The 23,499-nt window shown below is 50.9% G+C and overlaps 1 protein-coding gene across 5 annotated transcripts; it reads left to right on the top strand.

Moving 5' to 3' along the window:
• The first annotated feature begins 718 nt into the window (after positions 1-718).
• Positions 719-20,998, top strand: PLEKHO1 (pleckstrin homology domain containing O1). Of its 5 annotated transcripts, none has more exons than XM_080368373.1 (7): positions 719-1,018; positions 1,866-2,003; positions 14,361-14,501; positions 15,963-16,067; positions 18,243-18,344; positions 18,877-19,646; positions 19,888-20,998. In XM_080368373.1, the coding sequence occupies exons 1-6, from the start codon at positions 989-991 to the stop codon at positions 19,642-19,644; spliced, it is 1,284 nt and encodes a 427-aa protein (XP_080224499.1). In that variant the 5' UTR covers positions 719-988; the 3' UTR covers positions 19,645-19,646; positions 19,888-20,998. The 5 variants fall into 5 exon arrangements, with proteins under 5 accessions (XP_080224499.1, XP_080224498.1, XP_080224497.1 ...); XM_080368372.1 differs by having other exon boundaries at positions 721-1,018; positions 1,857-2,003; XM_080368371.1 differs by lacking the exon at positions 719-1,018 and adding an exon at positions 1,589-1,705.
• The last annotated feature ends 2,501 nt before the right edge of the window (positions 20,999-23,499 follow it).

Raw genomic sequence — 23,499 nt, forward strand, 5'->3', positions numbered from 1 at the left:
TCAATCCCTTTTAACTATCTATCTGGTTCTGAACAGAATGATTTCCTCCTTTCTCTGTTTTTTTTCTCTTTTTTCCACGTCTCTTTAATCTATAAACGCAGTTGATGGCCTCGTCCTGTGCTCAGATAGTTCTGGACTCACAGGGGACACAGGACGGAGACCAAATAAGCAGAAAACAGGTTATTTTATAAGAAGCCAAGCCCCTCCTTACTTTTGGGAAGCCATGCTCTGAATCTGACAGTCTTTTTGCAGTGTTAAGTCCCTGCCATCAGCCCCCCCTGTGCTGGGAAGCGGTCCCTTCTCCCCTGGCCCCCTCCCCAGGGAATCCCTCCGTTCCTCTCTGCAGGGCGCTTTTGTTTACACTTCTAAACACTCGGCCACTTTCTTGGCAGAAACCCTTCCCGGTGCCACCTGGCCGCTTTTCCATCTCCCAGGAAGTTTTGCGGTGACCTGTGACATGGCCAAGAATGTGGCTTGGACACAGGGGGGGACACGGGGACATCTGACAACATGCTGTCTGCTCCCGTCCCCCCCGCTGACCCCAGCCTCCCCACACTCCCATCCAGCCGCACACACATCCAGCCACTCACATCAGCAGTGAGTCAGAAACAAAGAAGAAAAACCCTCGTGGGCTGCGATTCGCCCTTTATTGTGAACTCCAGACGTCATACGCGCACGGCTATAGATGGAGCTCGGGAGCCCAGGCCAGCCCAGTGCAAGCCCACAAGAGCTCAGTGATGGTGGTGGTGGTGCCGGTTGGTGGGGGGGGATGCTGTGTCTGTGTGGCTAAGGATGTATTACAGAGGCGGGCTGGTCTTAATGTAACTAGAGAGCTTCTGTAATCTACAAAGGGTGAAGACTGAGAGGGAGTAAGAGGAGGTACCCTGTGTATTTCCCAGCCACATTCTCCCCAGGAGGAGGCCGCCGGCAGCCCCTCTCTGATTCCCCCCCCCCCTCCCCATCTCCCTCCGGCACAGCACACCAAGGAATGATGAAAAAAAATAATTCGGCAAAAAGGGTGAGTCAAATCGGTTCTTCTCTGGGGCACGGTGGGGTGAGGGAGGCTCCCGGATGTTTTGGGGAGGGGGGTTTGTCTCTTGATTTCCAGTTGTTTGCTTTGCCTCTGCTACCCCCACCCTTGCCTTGCAAAAAAAACCCACCCAACCCCAACCAGATCAAAACAAAACCAAACCCAGCACCCTTCTCTCCAACTGCCCAGCACCTCTCCTTCCTCTTGAATTCACCAGGAGATACTATGTGTCGTTTAGTGCAGAGCAATGTAGGCAGGCAGTTTTCATTTTTGAGCACAAGGAAACGATAAAATACAGAGACACCATCTATCTGGCGCTGTGTCTGCTCTGTGCCGTATGTGTGTGTCTGCTGTGCTGAGATCTTATCACTGTCTGTGAAGAAATCTCAAATGCAAACCCATACATAGATTTCACCTCTAGGATTAATTGTTCATAAAAGGCTCAGAAATGCAATTTTCACTGAAAAAAAAAAATCAGCTAGTTTAAATTCTCTCCAGCACCCTCCTCTTCCTCTTTGCATGGGCAAATGCACATCACATGAGGCGAATATAACATAAAGCCTTTCTTATATAATGCATGGAGTGAATCCCTGCCTGCGATTTTTGCATCGTCCTCTCGGCATTATTGTTGTTGCTTCATGTCTGCAGCAGAAAAATCTATGTAGAGTGAATCAGGCAAAGTACCTCGGTCCCGGCTTCGGTGGAGAGAGGGGCCGGAGAGAGGGGGAGGCGAAAGTTGGGCAAAGAGGGAGGGGGGGAGAAGAGGAGCGTAAAACCAAGAATAATACCGTTTTCCCCCATTTTCTTCCCTCTCTCTTTGTGTTAGGGGCAACAGGATGGAAACCAGCAATCTGTGCAGCCAGAGAAGGTCGGCTGGGTGCGGAAATTTTGCGGGAAAGGCATTTTTAGGGAAATCTGGAAAAACCGTTATGTGGTTTTGAAGGGAGATCAGCTTTACATCTCGGAGAAGGAGGTAGGATCAGTTTCATTTTCCTTTCCCATCCCCCCTTCCTCCCCTTTGCATATGAAAAGCGCACTCGGAGCAGCCCCAGCCTTTCCCCAGCGCCCCTCCATCGCCAGCCTGGGTTCAGGAGGTTTCTCGGGGGCTTCTCTTCTCCTGGAGAAACCTGCCCTGGGCTGGTGTGTCAGCTCCGACAGCGACTCTCCCAGACAGCTCGGGCTGGGAGACATTTTCCCTGCACTGGACACATGAAAGGATTCACTTAGCGAGAGTTAAAACCCTCATCCTTCTTTCCGCCGCGGTGAAACGGCAATGCCAGCTTCCTTCTGTGCCTGTCCTCTGTCATTAAGTTCGACAGTGGTCTTGTTCCCAGCTGCTGCACCGCTCTATTTGGAAATAACTCTGGTCTCCCAACTGGAATCGAGCCATTTATGCGTCCCCTATCTCTTCTATTTTTCTTCCCCCTGAACCTGCAAGAGCACAACGGGGAAATTTAACCAGGGATTCAACACCTTGTTGAGAAAGGTATCCCCTCTCCTCCTCCCTCATCTCCGCTCAGTGTCGGCTGAGGTTTGGGGTTTAATGTAGTATTTACATTCGACTTAATTGGATGTGACTATCGGGCTGAGTGTTGCAGGCTCTGGCAGGCTGCGATCCGGCTGTCCTCGCACAGCCTCCCCCTTTAATTTTTCTCTTGATAAATTCATCAGGAAGAACTCCCCAGGCAACAGCACTCCTCCCTCCGATTACCCTTTAAAAACTCATCGTTAGCGCTAGCGAGAGTTGTGCCCACAACAAGAGGCACAGAGGCTTGTTTGAGTCAGGCTGGTGTTAGGAGAGGGCATTTGGGGTAAAAATCACAGATCTGGGGCTGGGTCTCGGTGGGTTTCCTCCCATAAGTGGAAGTTAGTCCCCGATGGGCATGGCAGGGCGGTCTGTAGCTCAGACGCGTGGCTACCTGGCCCTGCTGTATCAGTCTAGGATCTGGAGAGGTAATATCATCCAGAGTACCAAGCATAATTTGATTTAGAAGCTAACTGAATCACGGGGCATGGCGAAGTGCATATGGATCAAGGGTTATTAGAGCATGGAAATAGCCTAAAAGTGGACCGAAAGGCCAGGTCGTGCTTAGCTGTGTGTTGGCATTTCCCAGCTCACTCCCATTGATCCCTCGGCTGCTCCAGAACTGGAGAGAGACACAGGCAGGGAGTAAATGTTGCCTGCAGGCTGGGGCTCCGTGCCTTAGAAAGGCTCAGGTGAAAAGCCATAGTAAGAGGAAGATTAGAGACCGTAGACAACACCAGCGGTAATTAGACACCAAACCTAGGATGAATTTATAGATGCATTTATGGATGGGAAAAGTTACATGGAAAGCTGGATGTGAGAGGGACACAGCAAGGGGTACAAATCTCCTTTCATTTATGGTTCTTCCAAATTTTCCAGTAGTAAGGCAGACTGTATGGTGCGTATTTCTCAGCAGTGGGCCTGCTTGTCTTGCATGACTCTTACAAGCAGCTCACATACCTCTGGGGCCACAGATCAGAGTTTAGAAACTGCCAGACAGACAGATTACATGGCTGGAAGGATTTTACCTGCTGCCTCATGTTCTACCGGACTGGGTCAATAGCTCTCCTGTGCTGGGGCCCCAGTTCGAGGCAGCACTGAAACATGTGCTTGAGCAGAAACATATGCTTAAACCCAGTTCACAGGGGTCAAACTGGAGCTTGTACTTCTTGAGCCAGGATCTGGAAGAAGGAGGAACCATGACCAAGTTCAAATGACAGGGGAGCTGCCTGCTCGGATCAGACTGTATCAACTGTGCCAACAGAGTTGGAACTGCTGGGAAGGGATTGGGAATGGTCCCTGCTGGGAAAGGATTGGGAATAGGCTGGACTAGGCAGCTCTGGAATGGCAAATTCACTGCAGGCTGGGCAGATGTGTCAGCAGGATGCTCTATGGTCCTTTGAGCAGGTGTGAAGGCGCAGTATCACCGATGGGCCTGAGTAACACTGAAATTCAGAGCTGAGTTAGCAGGGAGGCTTTGGGGGCACTCAGAGACAGGAACTTTTTGGGGTCCCTCTCACCAAGCCACCTTTCAGTGGGTAGAGGGAGAAACCTGGCCCTGCCGAAGCAAAGGCAGAGTCAGGCGGCCGGGACTGTCCCCCCATGTCTCCGCAGGACGGGAGGTCTGGCTGCCACCCAGGCTGCACTGACCACCCGAGCCCACCAGATGCTTTCTGCCGGAGCGAGGACCTCCTCAGAGCAGATCCGCTAGGGAGAGGGCACTTCCAGAGAGCTGCTATTCAGTGCCCGTAAACCCTGAGCAACCTCTGGGAGTACCGGCTGCAGGTACACTGGGGTGCCCGCATCCCCCACGGCTGGGCTCCACGCTGGCAAACTCCTCCAGGGCTGGAGGAGCTGCCCCACTTGGGGGATCCTCCCAGACCCTCCGTCTGCAGCCCAGACCTGCGCAGCAGCTCTCTGGGACAGCAAAGCCACGCTGTGTGGCACAATACACTCCCTTCAGCAGGGTGTGAACCCTCCCTTTGATGGGTTCTCTGGATCTTGCCTGGGAAAACAAGAGTGTTTTCCAAAATCCTGGCCACCCTGAAGCCACCAGCTGGACTGCCACTGGCTGCAGTGCCACTGGGATGTCCCGGACCCCCAGCGCTGCCGGATGGGTGGTTATGTCTCTCTCTGCTATCCCAACTGTTTGAAACCTGGAGAATAAACCAAGAGCAAAGGCTCTACTTGGCTAAGGAGCAGGAAATTAATAATTTGTAATACAGGAATCAACACCAGTGAAGATGTGCAGGAAAAAGATGTCTGTCTGTCCCTCTCTCCCAATACGTCTGGGTAGCTACTGCTTAGATATCTGTGTCCAAGGGGGACGAGGCTGGCTGGGGGCCACGCGGGCGCTAGTTCTGAACAAGGAGCACTTGTGTTTGTTTCAGGGAGCATGCGTGTATTTCTTGACAGGGGAAAAAAACCGCTAATGCGTGTGCAACTGAAGCAGCGCTGTGGCTCTACGTGTATGAATACTCGGCGTGTGAAAGACCATAAATAACACACAGCAGTGACTGCCTGTCTTTATATGGAAGAATCTGTGGTTGTGTAGAAATGTGGTTACAGAGGTAACATCTGGCTGGCTGCGTGTGCACTGAAGTGACTCTGTGTGCCTGCAGGACTGAAGAATACGCCTGTGTCACTGGGTCCGGTATCTCCGGGTATCTCAGTACACGAGGTGGCTCCAGCCCCCCTGGTGCGTGGCACACTGCGCTGCCTGTCTGGGGGAGCACACTTGTGTGCACCTGTGCGGACGCAGGGCACGCGCGTGGGGGGACTGCCTGTCGCTGCGCGTTCCCAAGACTTTCTGTCCAAAGACGGACGGGTCTTCCAACACACAGTGCAGGGTGGTGGTACTGACTGGACCTCTACTCCTTAGCAAAGCCTTCCCATACCAGCCAGGTCTAAGATCTGCCGCGGGGAGCCCCGTAGCCAGCACTCCCTCCCGTCCACAGGACACTTAATGCATTTCCGAGCTCTGCTCCTGGAGCACAAGGCTCCCTCTCCATCTCGCTTTCCTGGCAGCAGGTGCCCACAGCTCCCGCAAATAGCTTAATAAATTGGGATTTGTCAAGCACAACAGGATGGAGCCCTCTTTTGTTTTTTCACACACTAGATTATGCCCAGTGGAGAAAATGGAGCCACTGCTGGGTTGTGCCGATGAGTTGTGTGAGAGGCTCTTCACAAGTGGAGAGGAGAAAAACCTCTCCACTTCTGCACCCCCGCCACTGCCGGTGCGGCTGCTGGGGCAGGCGCTGGATGCAGCCAGAGAGAGAATTAACTAGTGGAGACCCTGAGGAGATGTGAGCAGAAAACTCTAGTGGAAACGGCCACTAGACAGATTCAATCTCAGCCTGATTCCTGCAGTGACGGGAGAGGAAACTCAACTGTCTGTTTCTCTAAAAGATCAGCGTCCTCCTCTGCTATAAATTAGTTTTGCTCTATCAAAGCTATTGGAGCAACGTGGATCTGGTGGATGGAGCTTACGATTTAACTCTCAGATTAACCTTGGTGTTTCTTGTCAGCTTCTCTTAAGCTCAGCAGCTGCTCTAGGACAGAAGGCAGGTTGGTTAGCAGGTAAAGCCGGGCTCCTGGCCTCTACCCGTCAGCTCACAGCACCGCAGCAAAAGGGGTTAATCACCAGGACTATCCTCAGCTCTGCCACGCACTCACTAAATGAATTCAAACCAGACATTTATTTACTTTTGCCTGAATTTCTCCATCTGGAAAGCAGGGCTAATAATACTCATCTCCCTAAGGCACAAGGTGCCTAGGAAGGGGGAATTGTCTGTCACTGTGAAATCCCTTGGGAAAGATGTCAGCTCAGGGCAGGTAATGATGTTGCACAAAGACAACGTGGAGCAGTGAAACTGCTCGGAGCTGAGCGGCAGTCTGACATCTGGAAAGGCTGAATAGATAGCTTTCCAAAAGGCTAACTCCCCCAGGCAGAGTCAGACTACCAAAATCCCATCAATATCCACACTGATTCCTGCTGGGAGTCTGTGCACTTGTTCAGTTGCCTACCTAGAGCTGGGCTTGCAGGTTACAGACTAGCCCTGATGTGTTTATTTTTGTTAGGAGGAGATGTGGATGTCTGATGGAAGCCAGGGCTTCCTCCCTGGCAGAAACCAAGTCTGTAAGGAGAGGAAATGTATTTTATCAGATCAGTTGATACACCTGGAAAACGCAAACAGGGCTTCTGAGTTATGTGCTTTTATCAGGGCATCAACCTTTGGAAGCTTTGGTCTTCCAAAAGACCAGGTTAGAACTTGGTCTAACACCTAGAAGCTTTTGCTCTTCGAACCATGCACCAAAATGGTAGCTGAGGCTTACAGACCTCCTTCAGCCCGGGGCCCTGAGCCTGCAGAGATCTGTACCCCTGCTGCAAGCCGAACTCGGTGAACTTATGCAAAAAAACCTTCATTATTTAGCATTTGGTCATCAGCCAAAAAAAGCGTCCAAGGCAGAAACACAGAAGACGATGTGCTGAAGTGAGCTAAGCTCCTGCTAAGCGAAAGAACACCTTCTCAGTATCATTTCTGCATTCTTTCCCCTTGCTCTCCTCCACACTGGTTCCCTCCCCCCCGCCTCCTGCAAATTTCTGGTAATTGTTCTCTTGTTTCTAGCCCAGCTTTGTCATTGCTTTGCACTTGGGAATAGCAGTCAGACTAACGCAGACACAGCTGGGCTCCTACCACTTCCTATCAGGAAGCCCAGGGCTGTCCAGACAGCATGAACGGACTCTGCGATGACGAGATGTTAATGAGGAAACGCTTCTTGGGGCTTTCTTAAGCCTTTTCTTGTTTGCTACCGAAAGCATCGCCACAATTAGCACAAGAGCACTTGAAAAGTAGTCTGTTCTCGCTCCTCATTTGTTACAGCACCATCACATGCCGCACAGCTCGCTCTCTGCCTGGGAGGGGTGCATGTGCGCGCGTCTGTGGTCACATTCGAGGTAGTGTCTGGAGTTCACATACATGGTTCACGCGTGGGACGGAACCTGCAAAGCACTCGCGGTGTTTCCACACACGTGCTGCTCACGCGCTTGGTACTGACGATGCTTCGTGGCACACATTTAGCACGTGGTGAACAACTCTGTGTACAGGGTGGTTGTGTTTTCCAGCTCCGTGTTACATCTGCGGTTGGTAGGTGAGGAAAATACATTGGTGTCCGGCACGTTCGGCGTGCACAAGGTGTTGATCAGAGCTGTGCGATTACAGATGTGGTTATGGGCGGTGGTTGCGCTAGATGTTCAAACCCTTGGCTTTCAGCTACACAGGAACAGTCTGTGACTGCCTGGCTGGCACCTGCAGTCCCTTGCATACCTCTCCTGCTCTTGCTCTTTTAAGCCATCCTTTTCCCTTCCACCTTCCTTCTCCTGTTTGGCCAAGCTCTGTTCTACACTTTGGAGAGGAAGGTGAAAAGTTTCAGGGGTTGTTTATGTCCCAGTGGCACCGTCTTGCACAGTCAGAGAAAGGGCTGAAGAACACCAAGGTAGAAAAAACACAGCCTGACGCCCTCTCACTGCAACAGAGGCAGCTTGTGAGCTGAGGCAGCACAACCTTGGGATTCCAGGGCCGCGCTGGGATGTGACATTGCTGGTTCTCTTCAGGAGCCTGCCGATTCCGAGGGATGTGTGTTTCTGGTAGCCCTGGCTGATGACTCTTCCCAGCAAGGGACTGGAGTAGACAGCAGCTCTCTGCCACCAGCCCCTCACTAGCTCAGGGCAGTGATCGGGATGTGAAAAGGCCTGGAAGGTGACACTCGTGCCCTTGAGCTACCGAGTTCATGGTGCAGCTCCCACTTGGGATGCTGGTGTGCAGATGGAAGGCAGTCTCTTGAACCGCTGCCACTCCTATCCTACCCAGGTCCAGAGGCTCTGGCTGAAACCAGAGTCCTGCCATGCCAGTGACTGCACAAACACACTATCTCTATCCCTGTCTCCGCTCCGCACGTGCACTTTGTACTAAAGAAGGAGAAAGTGCACTGTCTGCAGTGTCCCCCTGGACGTGGGCCATTTCACCCTCCTTTCACAGCGTTTTGCAGGCCTCTCTTACTGTAACACCTGAAACCCTCCCAACGCTCCCTGTATTTCTTCTAGTTCCCTTACAGAGCCAGAACCGTTCAGCTACTTCCCTTGTGCAGCCAGGGCACTGAGAACAAGGAGCCAGTGACAGGCCAGGCCCTTACGCTCAGGTCTCCCCCATCACCTGCCACTCCCCCGACCAGTGCTGCTCCCTGGCACTGCCAGAGCCGGTGCTGCACACATGCGTGGGCTCCTCTCTCAGCCACAGCCTGGTCTGAGCTAAGCTCTGCAGAAACTTCTGTTCCTTGCTGGATGGTAGGACTTGAGGAAGTGAAACTTTGAGCTCAGCTTGAGAGGGGAACACGCTGGCTGATGCTGTCCCCAAGACTGCCAGTGTTTGGATATTCAGCTTTGCTGAGAATCTGTAAGTTTTTTGTTGCATACGCCCTGAGCCACGTTACGACCTCTTGAACATCTCGTGGATACTTTACACTTGGTGTCTTGTGATTTCCTGTACCTTCTGCATTTGCTTTGAGCATGTCACATCTCAGCAGGGGAACTGCTCAAGCAAATCGCCACCAAGCAAACCTAAGGAAAACCACAGAACTCTGCCTGGGGACCGAGGGACTGCCCTTCCCCTTCGCTCCTGCCTTGGCCCCAAAACACAGCCCCGATCTGAATCAAGCAGGTTCGGAGCTGTTGCAGGTGACAGCTTGATGAGGGAGGAAGTTTTAACTCTCCGTCAGCAAGACACCCAAGGGGCAGAGAATTTAAATCACGTTAGGGATCCTTCTGCTGCCAGAACGCTGTGAAGGAGTATTCATGCAGGAGAAAACAGACCTTTGGGAGTGTGATTAGCTGCAAGGCTGGACAGAAGCCCTACAAACCTTTGTGAGATGGTACCTTGGGTAGCACGGCTGATGTTCTGACCCCCTACGTGTCCACAGGACTGCCCCGTCCCACAAGCACAGGGAGTGCCGTGGTGGCTGGCATCCCTCCGGGCTGACCCTGCTGGGGCAGCAGCTGTGGGGGTGAGGCGTGTGAGGAATGCAGCTCCCCTCCTTGAACTTTAGCAATGCGCCAGCAATGTCAGCCTCAGCACATCTCGCCACTGACTGCAGGCCCAGATTAGCTGGTGGCTGCGTGGCTGGCTGCTGCGTAGCTACACCTTGAGCAGCGGCAGCTGCTGCTGGGGGTGCAGGGACTGTGTGGTCTAATGGCCCCAGGGTCTAATGTGCCCCGCTTTAGGAACCCACCTTTGTTTTAGGTGATGGGGGACACTTCAGGTTCCTTCTCCGTGCCTCAGTTTCCCTTCCCTCGCCTGGCCTACTGGCCAAGTGCGGAAGGCATGCACGGAGCATGGGGAGGAGCCAGGTTGAACCCCAGGACAAGAAATTGTTTAGTCTGCCTAGAGCAGGTACAATATGGATAGCAAAGCCAGCAGACAGCCATGGCAGCAATTGCTGGGATTTATTTACCTTAATCCTTTCAATCCAGAGCTTCCCCGCAGGGCAAGGAGTGCAGGACCTACATGCCCATGAGGCTCTGAGATCTATCGGCTCGCTGCATGCCAGGCAATCAGCAGCTGTGAGGAAGGAAAGACCTGCTGGCCACCTCCCAGCTAGGAATGATTTCGCCAAAATCAACCATCCAGGCCTCTCTTCCTAGCACTTTAAGCCAAGCGGTCCCTGATTCCTCTCAGCTTCAAACTACGGTGTGGGAGACCTTAAGAAAAGCTGGTGAAAGCAGCAGGATCCAAAAAATACCCACATCTGCAGAGCCCCAGCTGCTTCACAGGCAGGTGTGCAAACCTGTGCAGTGGATGGGAGAGAAAATGCTGCTCCAGACAGGGAAGCTTTTTCTTGGCTCCCTAAAAGAAGCTGTGGAAAAGAGGAACCGTCAGGCCCTGGAGAGCCTGTTGAAGCCGCCTTCCCTGCAAGTTAGAGAGCAAGGGACCAACTGTCTGGGCATGGGGAACCAGACTGAAGACTACTGAGAGGAGATGCTCAGCCTTTCCCACAATTCAAACCTGTCTTAAAGAGTTTCAGGTTTGGCACCTGAGACTAAAAATCACCGCTCACTTTCAAAAATCTGTGTTCAATCTATATCCAGCAAAGAAGAAGAAAACAAACGAGCAAACATAATGGTCATAGTAAATCTCCATCACGAGGATCAGCGCCTCAGCCACAGAGCACCCTGGGTGCATGACAAGCTGCGGTAGGTCACCCTGGCATAAATGAAGATCAATGCTGCTGTGCTGCCTGTGCCATTCCCCTTACAAATCACACCAGGTGACTGAGAAATCACACTTTATTCCCTCCTACTAAGAACTGACACTGAGGCTACTTCCTCCCAAAGGTCTCCAAAACGTTATCCAAAGACCTGTGCGTTGCCAAATTCTTTGCTGGTGAAACCTGAAAGGTTTTATTTGCGTGGCTCCAATCTCACTGAAAACGTGAGATGAGTAGAGACACCCTGCAGGTTTGTCACCCACCCCCTACCGATATAGGTGACCAGGATTTAGGCTTCACTGACGATGCAGTTCCAGCAGTTTTGTGGGTCTGTAGGGGTTGCCTTTTTATTTTTTACAGAGGATGGGCTCATGACTGTCCTTATCCTCTGCACTCATCCCCTCCTGCCTCTGAGGTTGCTCTGTTCTGTAATTCATGCCCATCACCTCCCTCTTTCCGGCCTCAGTGGCCTCCCACAAAGGACAAAAGAGCTGGCTGGTACTTTTGAAGTTTGCCTTTCACCTTCCTTCTCTCTAGTTTCACTGTTTGCACACTGAATGCTCTGTTATTTTGCTCTGCTGCTTACTTCTCAGCCTGTATGTCTCAGCGCGGGAGAGAGGGGGGAAATCAGTTGGCACTGCCCCTTGCGAGACAAGACTGCCGTCCTTCCCATGCCCCATGGAATCTGCCGCTGCATCACCGCAGCGGAGCCCGTTTCAGGCTGATGCTGAGACCTCTTCCCACCACGAAGGCAGAACAAAGCCACGTTCAAATGACTAAATTACAGCCCCCTTCACTTTATGGCCTCATTATACTACCAAGGCTATGTACAAGAGGGAATCAATTCAAAGTGAGCACAAACCTGCCTCGCCTCCCTGTGCTGCGGCTCTGGCTGAAGGGCAGACATACCCTTAGGCACCTGGCTCACTCTAGCCCACATCCTTCACAGCGTGCACCCACCCCCCCAAAATACCTGTGGGGGGCTGAACCTGCCCACTTTGTCCGAAACTTAGAAATGGGACCCCAGCATCACCCTTTTAAAGTAAAAAAATGTAGCTTTTTCTCAGCCTTTAAGCATTTTATAACTGGTCTACACATGGGTACAGCACTTTGGTGAAAGTGATGTACCACCTGCACAGCAGGGTCTCTTCTGAGTGTCTTTTGTAGACAAGCGCTGTGTTAGAGCCCTGGCACTTGGCAGCCCGAGCCTTCCAAAGGACTATGTACACCTTGCAGGGTGTTCATCTGAACCAACTCCACCCGTCCCGCCTGCAGCCTCCTGTAGAGATTCCTAGAGGCAAGATATTTGAGTCCCAGCTCCTGGGAGTTCACAGCGCAGGCTCTGCTGTCTGAGAAAGGAGGGAAGGGCTGGGGAAGTCCCAGTGACCTACATGAGCAAACATCTGGAGTAAGGAGTCCTGCCTCAGCCACTGGGCCACAGCTGGGGGATCGGAGGGGATTGGCTTTTCCTGCTGCAAGTGAACAGGGCTGAATTCAGCCAAGATTCTTGGAAAGAGGTGGATTGTAGGATGGTGCTGGGAAGAGATAAAAGCTGATTAGAAATGCATGGGGAGGATATATAGATAGACATTATCTGTGAGAGACATTTCCGTATCTGTTCGTAACAGCCCATACACAGTAGCTGTTGTTACAAGCAGAAATCAGCAATAGCTTCTGGGGCTTCCAGAGGAGCTGTGCATGGTGACCGCCTCCTAGTTCTTGAAGACAAACTCAGGGCATAGAAGGAAAAAGGACAGAGGAGGAACTGCAGTCATTATGCAAGGCCAGATGGTCAGTTTATCTGTGTCTCTGGTTAGAAAGCCGGTTACAGCGTTTCAATCAGCCTCTTTGTTGAAATTCTATTGAAAACATCAGGGGGAATTCCTTCAGTGCTTCCCAAAACTAGGGAGGAAACCTACTAAACGGGGTGGAGTCCTTTCAAGAAATCCAAGAGCTAAGACCTCATCACCGTCTGCCTTTCTGGCACCTGAGTTACTCAACACTGCAGTTCCCAGCCCCTAATGACCCTGGCTGGAGCAGGATCAAGCAGATTGACACGGATTTGTGCCTGCCACTGTTCTGCCCTCAGTGGACACGCAAACCCAAGTTGTCTCCCACCCCAGTTACCAGCATTCCTCCTGTTTACCATGGGAAGAGCAGAGCTGCCCTGCCGCAGGAGCAGGGGGTGAGGACAGTGCATTAACGAGAGCAGAGAAAAGGAAGACCATGAAAACTAAAGGGGGCCAGGCAGAAGACAGGCTGTGCGTTCTCTTCTTCGCTCCAAGAGTCCCCAGAGTGACGGTACCTTCAGGTCAGGGCTCTGTCTGTCATGGGACAGCACCAAGAACCTTGGCTTCCTCCCCAGCTCAGCCACAGCCCTCGCGACCCTGTACAGGTCCCACCTTTAATTTAAGCCTCTGCACTATTTATCTGTAGCTGCGTGCCTGTCACACCGCGGCTAATACAGAAAGCGTTGGGGAATAGACCTAGAGAAAGTGAGATCTTGTAAAAGCTGCAAAGAGGCCACTCGATGACTCTCTAAAGGACAACCACGAAGTGTTTCTGTCAGCGAACGCTAAGCCCTGGTGCTCTCTTCCTTCTTGAAACCTTCCATGAATCCCCTGGCTGCTGGTGGTCTCCGGAGGCCTGGCCAGCCACCCAGCAGTGGAAGCCTGGCAAGCAGGTGCCAGAACAGGACCCATGAGCTGGGCAGCCCCCCGTGCCTGGGTGAATTCTGCCCACAGCCCCTTCCCAAGGGATGAGGCTCAGCAGCGGGGGAGAGCAGCACACGCATCGTGTCAGTAATCTGGGACTGGATGTGCTGCAGCCACCCCCCAAATCAGCTGTCAGCACAGGCTTCAGTAATACCACTAGGTTAAAAATAGGAAGTGCTAATCTTTATCCCTCAAACTTTTGTTATGCTGTCTCCAGAAAAGCAACAAGCACTAATATGCTTGCCCCCTTTAATCAGCAGATGAAAGTCCACCTCCTCCCAGCATCTCCACCTCCGCGTGAACCTCCTCCTAGCAGGCAAGGTCCTCTCCTTGCTGCTGGAGTAAATCCTGTTCATTTTGAGGGTCCACAAGCATAAACACTGTGTCTGATCACACTTGCATGTACTAGCCCCAGTAACTTTGGGGGTAGGAGAGGCAGTTAAGTCCCAAAGGAACCCATAGCAAAGCAGGAATTAACCTAGGAGACCGTGATTTTCAAGTTATCCTTCTAAACACATCCCCCTCATTCCAGAAGAGATTCGAGTCAGAACTATCGTGTTGAAAATCTCTGCTTCTCCTACCCAAAAGCAAGTGTAGCACTCCCCAGCTACCAGTGCCATTACTGCATTTGTGTGTCTGATGCTGGAATATTCTCGCACAATGTTTCAGCGACCACGTAACACACCAGAGGCTCCAGCACACATCCTGCACACTCAACCCCCCCCGTGCAGACGGCAGCTCCAGCCAGGCACCCTGCTGGCTTGGAGCAGCAGCAGCCCCATTACTACCTCGCTGACATCTGCAAGGCTGTAATTTTGTTTTTGTTTTGCAGGTAAAAGATGAAAAAAACATACAGGAAATGTTTGACCTGAGTGACTATGAGAAATGTGAAGAGCTCAGGAAGTCCAAAAGCAGAAGCAAAAAGAACCACAGCAAATTTACCCTCGCCCACTCCAGACAGCCTGGAAACACGGTATGCTCTGCTCGCAAGCGCGCAGTCAGCCCGTGACAGCCATCAGCTCTTGGTGGAGACCAGGCTGCCTCCGCTACCGACCGCAGGCCCGAGGGCTTGAGGCAGCAACGGGGGGTGAAACCGGGTAGACTGAGTTGTGCAGGCTCCAGGTTGAGCCTCGTGGTTTCAAATATACAAACACCCATTTACCGTGTCAGGACTGATAGTGACAGTGAGAGATGGAGCCAGGAGGGGTGTTTCTGTTGGGGGAGGACTCAGGTCTCTGGCGTACTAAGGACATGCGACCAAGCACTTAGCTCTGGATCCGTTTACCTGAGAGTATTATGACTCTGGGAAAGGAAGGCATCAGAACATTTGCCAGGAGCAAGGACAAAGCATTTTTACTGCCACCACTCCTGGCAGCTGTGCTTTAGCTGACTGCACTCATTTATTCACAGGGGGAGGCAGGGAAGGGAGGGATGCTGATGGTCCTTGGGTCTGCTGTCCAGATTTGCACAGCATCAAAAGAGCTGCACAGGAATTTGTCCCAGGAGTACTTTCTGACCAGACGAAAGCTAAGAAGTGCCAGAATGGGGTCATTGCTACCTAGGGGCAGGACTGCCCAGGAGGTCTCAGTTGCCGCTGCAAAAAGAGAGCCAGTCTCTAAAGACAAGCTGTCTCTGGCATGCACCCACCCCCAGCCACACACGTGAGCTGGATTTACACTATTCATTCTGACTTGTTTCAGTAGACCAGGCCTGCCCACCCCACACTTTGATAAGGATTGCATAACATATGAAACAAAAAAAGGGAAGAGAAAGGGAAAATGGAAAGCGGCTGCACTGTCCCCAAGCGCCCTGAGCAAGCGAACAAAATGTTGTGGAGGCTAAAACTCATTTTGACTGAGTATCTAACTTAAAAAAACCCTAAGGATCCTGGATCCCCTGTAACTGCCGTATTTTCAGGACTGCTCTGCCCTCGCTGTGCATCTGACATATCAAAGCACAGAAAATCCGGCTCCTTCTGCAGGTACCTACTTAGCTGCTTGTCTAACAGACTCTTTCAAAAGTCTGAGGTGGCAACAGATAAATCGCATGTGAGCAGCAGATGCACAGAAAGGCTGCGTCATCGTTTGATGAGGGCAAAATCTAGGATAGTGTGTGGGAAGGCAAAGAGGGGGAAGGAGGAACTGCAGCCACCAGGGAAGTAAATATGGTACACAGCTTTTGGTTTGGAAAGCTGGGTACTGTGAGGAATCACGGTCTGCTTTGCAAAGGGCTGCCAAGAAGCAGACAGGCCAGGTGCAGTGTGTGGCAGACCAGCACCGTTTTGCAGGACTGGAGGATCAGGTCTGCTTTGCATTTTCCCACTAAGGCGAGCCAGCTGTAACAGCCGTGTAGCTTCTCTGTGGGCAGGGACAGTGTGAAAGCATCTCTGTATGAGTTTAGTCACTGGCACTGACCTGAATTCCCTCTTTTGTAGGCACCAAATCTGATCTTCCTGGCTGTAAGTCCAGAAGAGAAGGAGTCCTGGATTAATGCCCTCAACTCTGCAATTACACGTGCTAAAAACCGCATCTTAGATGAGGTGAGCAGGACTCTGAGGGCTGGACCCAGGCTCTGTGGTCTCAACTTTAATCTTGGGTGAAGATTTTAGACTGCCGGCGACAGCAGCAGCCCCTCCTACCCTCTCCATTTCCTACCTAAAAGGAGCGCAGAGCCATTGCGTTTTCGCGGGCTGCACTCAATCACAGCTGCCGGCACCTAGAGAGTGGGCTGGGCTGGGCTGGGCTGGGGTAGTTTGATCCTCCCAGCCTCGGGCTAAACACACAGCACTGATTGCAAAGCAAGAGCAAGGGTCCAAGGCTCTGCTCCCTGCCTGGCGCAGCCCAGCCCCAGTCAGATGCCTTCACCTCAGAGCCCAGCCTTGCCTCGCACAGGGATGGTGGGACTAAGGAATGGTTTCCCAGGGCTTTGGAGAGACTTTCCTCCTGTCCGCTGCTCCTGAGTGTGCTCATGTTTGCAAAGGAGCTTTAAGTAGTGCAACTGAATTAAGGTATTAACTGTAAACCAATATAGTCCCAGGCTATCTTCAGAGCACTCTAATAGCATGGCACCATCTGTCAGCCCCCCTCAGTCCATCTTCATCCCACCCACCCCTCCCCTCTCAGTCACCACCTCCAAGAGACGGGCCCATTTCCACCGCTGCGGTTGAAGGAAGGGCACGAACTGGGCATTTAAACTTTGCAGATCCTTTCCTACTGTCCAAGGGTCAAGCCAGGAACGTTTAATTTTGCCTTCTCAGCACTGTGTGGCACATATATTTCTGTCAAGACAAGTCAGGTCCTCCATTTAGTGAAAAAAGAAGGGACAACCAGAGAGATGAGGCTTTGGTGTGCGCTGTGGGACAGCAATAGGACCCTGCAACAGTACAGCCCTGCCTACTTGAGAATGCGTCCATACCAAGCGTAACTAGCATAGCTCCTACCGCTTCCAAAGCGGCAGCGTTATTGCTGCATGAAACTCCCAAAGTAACTACCACAATTATGCAAAGCAGCTTCTAGTAGAAAAAAAGAACAAAGCAACATCAATTCAGCCTCCTCCCAGAGACAAAGTGTACACTCACAAGCGCAGCTGAGCCGACAGAGGCCAGGTTTAGATCAGAACAAGCGTTCCCACATAGTTCATTCCAGTGTGAATGATAATCACCTTGAGCAGGCTGTGCCCTTCGCTACCAGGGCTGCGATTTGAACGAGCGTTTCAACGCTGCCTCACATTAATGCTTCATGACAACTATTCTTCGGCTTAGATCTGTCTCAGATCTATCTCATCCACATTCAACTTACTGCAATACAGGCGGCCCACTGCTGTGATGCTGTTTGTTCTCTTGGATGGCAGCACAAAAACCCTGTAGTGAAAGAAAACGAAGGTCAGACCATAGGAAAAGCTTTAGAGCAGAAAGCAGCATAGCAAACAATAGTATGGATTGCTTCAAGGAGAGTCTGCCACTGCAATCTTGACAAACAGATTCAACAGATAATTGTCAGGAATGACCTAAGTAGATTGGATCCCATCAAGGCACAGAGGGGAGAGACCAGGGAAACGCTCTCGGACTCCTCGAACACTGGATTCCCACAGCCCGCTCCCCGCAGATCTCCTGTAAGCATGTAGATCAGTGACTCCCACCAGCACGCCCAGGACCAGTGATGGCCCTCGGGACCAGCATGTTGTCGACATGGTGCAGGCAGGTTTAAAAAAGCTATCGGTCTGTGTGTGTCTGGGCACACTCCCTAGGGAGGGCGTTACAGGCTGTAGCCATCCAGGCACCCCAGGTAGCCAGACTGTGCTCCTGGACAGCAACCCTGGCCCCGCTCGCAGCCGCAGCAGTCCAGCAAGGTAGCACGTGGGGAATGCATCACCTTCCTCGTTCCAGCTCAGCGCTAGGTCTGGTTCAGGTGGTGAGCACAGCTCACCTCCTGTTCAGCAAACATTTGCACTACAGAACTGCAAACTCTGTGTTTGAGTTCAGGGTTCACCGTTCGCAGCCCAAGCTGCTGCCTGACAGCCTTTAGCGAAGGATCCCAGCCCAGGGGTATGTGGGAGAAGTTCACCCTCAGCATACGGCCGGGTCACAAGATAAAGGGAATCCTGGAGGGACAAATGATCTGCCACAGTGCATCTGGCTGACCACAGCTACGGAAACTAGGAATGGCTCATACGTCCTATGCTCCCAGGTGTTCACTGGCCCTTGTCACCACTGTAGGTTACTGTCGAAGAGGACAGCTACCTTGCCCACCCAACGCGTGACAGAGCAAAAATACAGCATTCCCGACGCCCTCCAACACGGGGACATTTGATGGCTGTGGTACGTATAGCAAATTCCAGGCACCTGTTTAGGTAAAATTCCCTTGTAACTATTTCTTTTATAAGTAAATGCAAGAAGACTTGATGTTTGAGCTCTGACCTGAACAGAAAATTGTCATTAAGACCCAGGGCTGTCCTGAGTCATCAGATCTAGTCCTCTGTTCTTGTAGACCATTGCGTTGTGCAAATCCTTTTGCAAAGTGGTTGCTTGCCATCACTCACACCCATTTTCCTGATGCTGAAAACGAAATGCTCCTTCAGGCTCCTGATGGAGAATAGCTATCCAGCTGGGGAGCTTCATCATGGATTAGCACAGACAGCTGGTCCACAGCTGCTCAGCTCATCCACATCTCAGCTAGAGCCACAGACCCAGCATAGCTAGGGCTCTGTCACTAGGTCACACTTGCTAGTATTCCTGGTCCACTTCTGCATCCCGGCACAGGTGATGCGTATCTTTGGTGTAAGAGCCACTCAGAAGTAGCATGCAGCCATGCCTTTCTCTGTGGCAACACAGCTCTTCTTTGTTTCTTCAGGCATCTACCTCAACCTCTGATGGCATGCTGACACTCGACCTGATCCAGGAGGAAGACGCCTCTCCAGAAGATCACAGCACCTGTGAAGAGAGTTTCCGGGTGGATCTGGATAAGTCAGTGGCACATCTTACTGCTGGACGGCGCCGGTCAGATTCAGAGAACGTCAAGTCATCAGAGAAAGGCCGGACAGGGAGCCTCCCAAGACGGGAGGTGACCTCATGGGACAGAGCCGGGCAGCGCAATGACTCCTTTGACAAAGGGACCATGTACACACCACAGGTCCCCAAAAAGCTCTCGCACTCAGAAAAGAATAAATGTGCCTCCATGGAAGAAATTCTGTCTCGACGGGACTCTTCCACGCACCGGGCGGTGCTGAGGAGGGGGCTGGAGGCTCATTTTGCCTCAGCAGAACCAGAGCAGCTGTCCCGGATACAAGAACTGGTTGCACTGAAACTGGAAAAAACTCAGGAACTGCTGACAGAGGTGAAGGGCTACGGAGAAGGCAAGAGAAAGACTAAGGATTCCACCACCAGCACCACCACCACCACCACCTCTTCCTCCTCCTCATCTTCCAAGTCGGACTCTGAAAGGATCCTGCAGGAATCTGAGAGGTTGCTGGGGGAGGCTTCCTCCACCTGGAGCCAAGCCAAGAGGGTGCTGCAGGAGATCAAAGAGTTGAGGGACCTGTACAAACAGTTTGAACTGCAGCAATCAGACTCAAAACCCAAACAGAGCTCACAGTCTCAGTACAGGAAGAGCATGATGTGAAGGCAAGCCTTGGGATCGGGAGGGAGGGACAGGGAGGGCGGCCATTTGGTCTTTTTTTTTTTAATTATTATTATTTACAGTGTTCAAAAGAGTGAAAAGGTGCCTGTTCTTACCCAAATTTGCTTCTCAAAGCTTGAACCCTTCCTTTCCTCCATCACATCCCCTGATGAAAAAACCCTGTGTTCCAATAAATTCAGTTACAGTTTATACCTCCTTTTTTAAAGAGCACCCTTTGCACCGCAGGCCCCCAACTTCTGTCATGCTTGGAGGATGGAAGAAAGCACCAGTTCCTAGAAAATGGCCCTGCATGCCTGGAGCAGCACGTGCATTAACAATGGGGACAGATGCTCTTGCGCTGTAATAAGCCCTGGCTTTGCTGCTCTAACGTCTGAGCTGTATCCTGAGTTACAGCTCCTTGACCAAGAGTCTCGTCTTGTTCCCTCACCATCCTCTTGGAAATAAATGCTAAACAAAGTTGTCCGTCCCAGCCAATCCTTGGAAGTCCCCATTATCCAGGAACTGTCTCAAAGACGCTTGGATGTTCAGGCTGACCTCAAGTTTTAGGCGAGTCGTCAGAGGCACTCGCTGGACTGCAGCTAGCGGGGTTCTGTCCTGGCACAGGTCCCTTTTGTGAACTCCTGGGGTCGGCAGCTGTTATTCTTGTGGTACATATACAGCCCTCCAGAGAGAGGGCAACAGGTATGCAATCTGTGTTCAAACTAATCCTGTCTGTCCGTTGATGCTTTACAGAACCCCCTTGGCCCTGTGCAATGGGAGTTAGCAGCTATATGTCTTCCTTTCTGTGCAAATAGAGGATCAAAGCCTTGAATCTAACAGACAGCCCACGTGGGTTGTTTGGAGGGGTTGTTTTCTGGCTTTTCCATTTTCATTTCCTTTTTTTGTGTTTTCCTTTTCTTTGAGCTGAAGGGAAAATGGAAAAATCAGGGTTGTGTACAGGCGGCAGCCGGAAACCAAGAGCCATTTTGGTAGGTTTGATTCTGTTCTCTCATGCATGCAGTCTCGGTTTCTGCCAGTTGCACTGCAACAGATAGTCCTCGCTGCCCCCTATGATCAGAATCAGGCCTACTGAAACGAAAGCTGAGCCTGTAAGAGAGCTCAAATACCCTCCTCCTGGTGCTGCCAAGCACTTTGCTAAATAGGTGGCTCAGTTTTCACGCCTTTAAGCAGAAAGACAAGAAAGGAGGGTGTTAAGATGTCTCACAGGGCTTAAAGTACACCGATGTGGTAACATCCAACTGTTACTTTTTTTTAAAAAAGGAAACCTAATTCCCTTTCCTACATTGCAAATGATCCATGAAAATATTAAAACCAACAGAGTTATTTGCTGGTCGCAGTTGGTGTTGTCTATTTTCTTTTAATGATTGACCTCCCTTGGAAAGGAGAATGGTTACTTCCACTTCTGTCTGGTCAGCTTTACTATTCAGGCTCATGTTGCTGATGTATAGTTGCCAGCACTGCAAAGAAAGCATTTATGTTTTTTTTTAATTAGTCCTACTCCCACTTTCCTGTTAGAATTACTGGAAGAATTATTACTGTTGGCATTAGGTTCCTGAAGATTTTATTTGCAAACTTCAGATCTGGCCCTTGCAACGATCTTTTCCTTGTTCCTGACTCCAGCACGGCTTTTTGCCCACTCTTCAAAGAGTTTTGAAAAGGCATCGCTCGCACGCCTAAGCTCCTGTCACAGAGCTGCATGTTACAACCATCCAGGGGTATGCATGTCACCCTTCCAGCATCTTTGTTCTTTTCAGGTTTTTCCTTACCTTTTCTATCACTTGGAGGATCTGTTTGGATGCATCAGAGGAAAAAACATAATCCCTAAAAGAAATTTTAAAAGAATGCATGTGAGTCACTGTGATAAAACCCTTCCCATTCAGCTTTTTGATTGAGAGAACAAGAAAAATATGCAAATATTTTCCAGATGTGACATTCAGCATTAAAATTAGCCCTGTTTTCAAAATAAGAAAGCTAGTCTAAAAACCTGGAGGTTTGAATTGCACTCGGTTGGGATGGATGTGTGTTGTGACAGGCTTACTGGACTTATGTCAAAACGTAAGCACGAAAACACACCTGATCCTGACTGCACAGGGGTCGTTAAACACTCTCCGGTCTTTCTGAAGCAACAAGGCAATATAAAAATTGGCTGATTAACAGGGTCAAAACAGTGCTAGAGGCAGGGATGAAACCCTGAGCAGCCACCCAAAACAGGTGACTTTTTGTTGGACAGGTAGCCAAGGGCATCTTTGTTTCACTGCCGCCTCCCCAAGACTACAGAGCTGAATCACATCCGATGAGACCCGGATGTCTGGACACAGCGTTGCCACCTTTAGGTCTCTGCTGCCCTGAGAAAAGGGATGCGCTGCGCACTTGCCAGAGCTGGGCAGAAATACGGGACCGTTTCTGCTCTCCAGACTGACCTGTGGAAGCCTTTTTATTTGTAACTAGAGCAAGATCCAGAGGAAATGATGGAGCTGACTTAGGAAGTCAGGAAGAAACTACTTCCAACCTAAGATGAACTGCGGTTCTCATCCTGCCAAACCCCAGGAGCTTTTTCCTAGTTCTACTCTGAAAACTTAAGGGGCCAAGTTTGATGCAGCTCTGGGTGCCGCATTTCCATGCAGACAGCAGAATGCTGCCTGGGGACTGAGCCACAGCGCAACCCCGTCTTAGCCCAGGCTCTTCTCCTCCACTCTGCGGGGGAGCAGAGCACATCGGGCTAGCACATGTACGACACGTGATTTAGGGCAGTTTTTCAAACTGTACAACATGAGTTCCCAGATCTGAGCCACACATCGGCTTCTCCCTTTCTCTCCACCTCAGCTCATCCCGGCTGAGTAGAACCCTGTGAAGGTTTACTATTTCCAAAACTGATTGGAAACTTTCTTTCAGAACATGTTCCCTGTTATAAAGCATAATTTCTGATGGGGCCCAGGGAAAAGGAATAACTTAGGAAGGAAAAACCCCATGAGTTTTCAGAGTAGAAAACGTGTATTTTTCACTTGGGAATATTTTTGTATTATACAAAACGTGAATTTTTCCTTAAAAATCTCACCAAGTCAAAATAAAACATTTTGTTTTACCAACCACTCCCCTTCAAGAAGCCTGACAATTTTTTCCACAGGCAATTTTTACACTGTTTTCATTCAAAACAAAATTAAACTCGAGCTGTGGAATCCTTCACAAGGCAGAAATGCTAGGCTCCAAGCGGCTCTGCTTCCCAAGCTGTGAAAACTTCAGCCCTGGGCTCCGGCTCCACACTGCCGAGCACTGTGTGTTCCTGGGTTGTGGCTAAGAGACCCAGTCATACACCACAGCCAGAGCAGAGGGTTCTGTGTATTATTAGCTGCTTCACAAGAATATCTATAAACTCATTCCTAAATTAGGAACGTCTAATTCTAGACACTGCACAAATTGAAAGGATCGCAATCTCTCTCTCCCCCTTCTCCCACATGGGCTGTAATTCTGCCCCCTTTTTAGCCTTTTGTTATTTATTTGAAATTTTGCAAAGTTCTCCCCTCTGTCAATCCCGCTTCTGGGATTAGAGACAAAAAGCCAATTATGAGCAAGAATGGCATGTGTATGGAAAACATGCCAGTCACGTTAGTGTTGCTGTTTCTTCCCTTCCTGAGCACAGCTTCCCGAGCGGAGAACCGATGGGGAAGCTGTGGCTGGGACTGCCAGAGGGGACCCTTCCCAAGGGCAGGGAGAATGGGTTGAGCCTGTTTCCTCCTGCAGTTCATTGACAGATCACAGTTAGAGACAGTTTGCTCTCTATTTAATCACCCAAACGGCTAAGGAAGACACGGAACACACAGCAGTTCGCACCATTATTTT

Source organism: Falco punctatus (genome assembly GCF_963210335.1).
Source record: "Falco punctatus genome assembly, chromosome: 18".
Taxonomy (NCBI): domain Eukaryota; kingdom Metazoa; phylum Chordata; class Aves; order Falconiformes; family Falconidae; genus Falco; species Falco punctatus.

Excerpts from the sequence above, each read along its gene's own strand:
- PLEKHO1 (XM_080368371.1), top strand. The coding sequence starts at position 1,604 with ATGCATGGAGTGAATCCCTGCCTGCGATTTTTGCATCGTCCTCTCGGC. Across the intron at positions 2,004-14,360 it reads TTTACATCTCGGAGAAGGAG|GTAAAAGATGAAAAAAACAT; the intron begins GTAGGATCAGTT and ends TTTGTTTTGCAG. Across the intron at positions 16,068-18,242 it reads AAAACCGCATCTTAGATGAG|GTTACTGTCGAAGAGGACAG; the intron begins GTGAGCAGGACT and ends TCACCACTGTAG.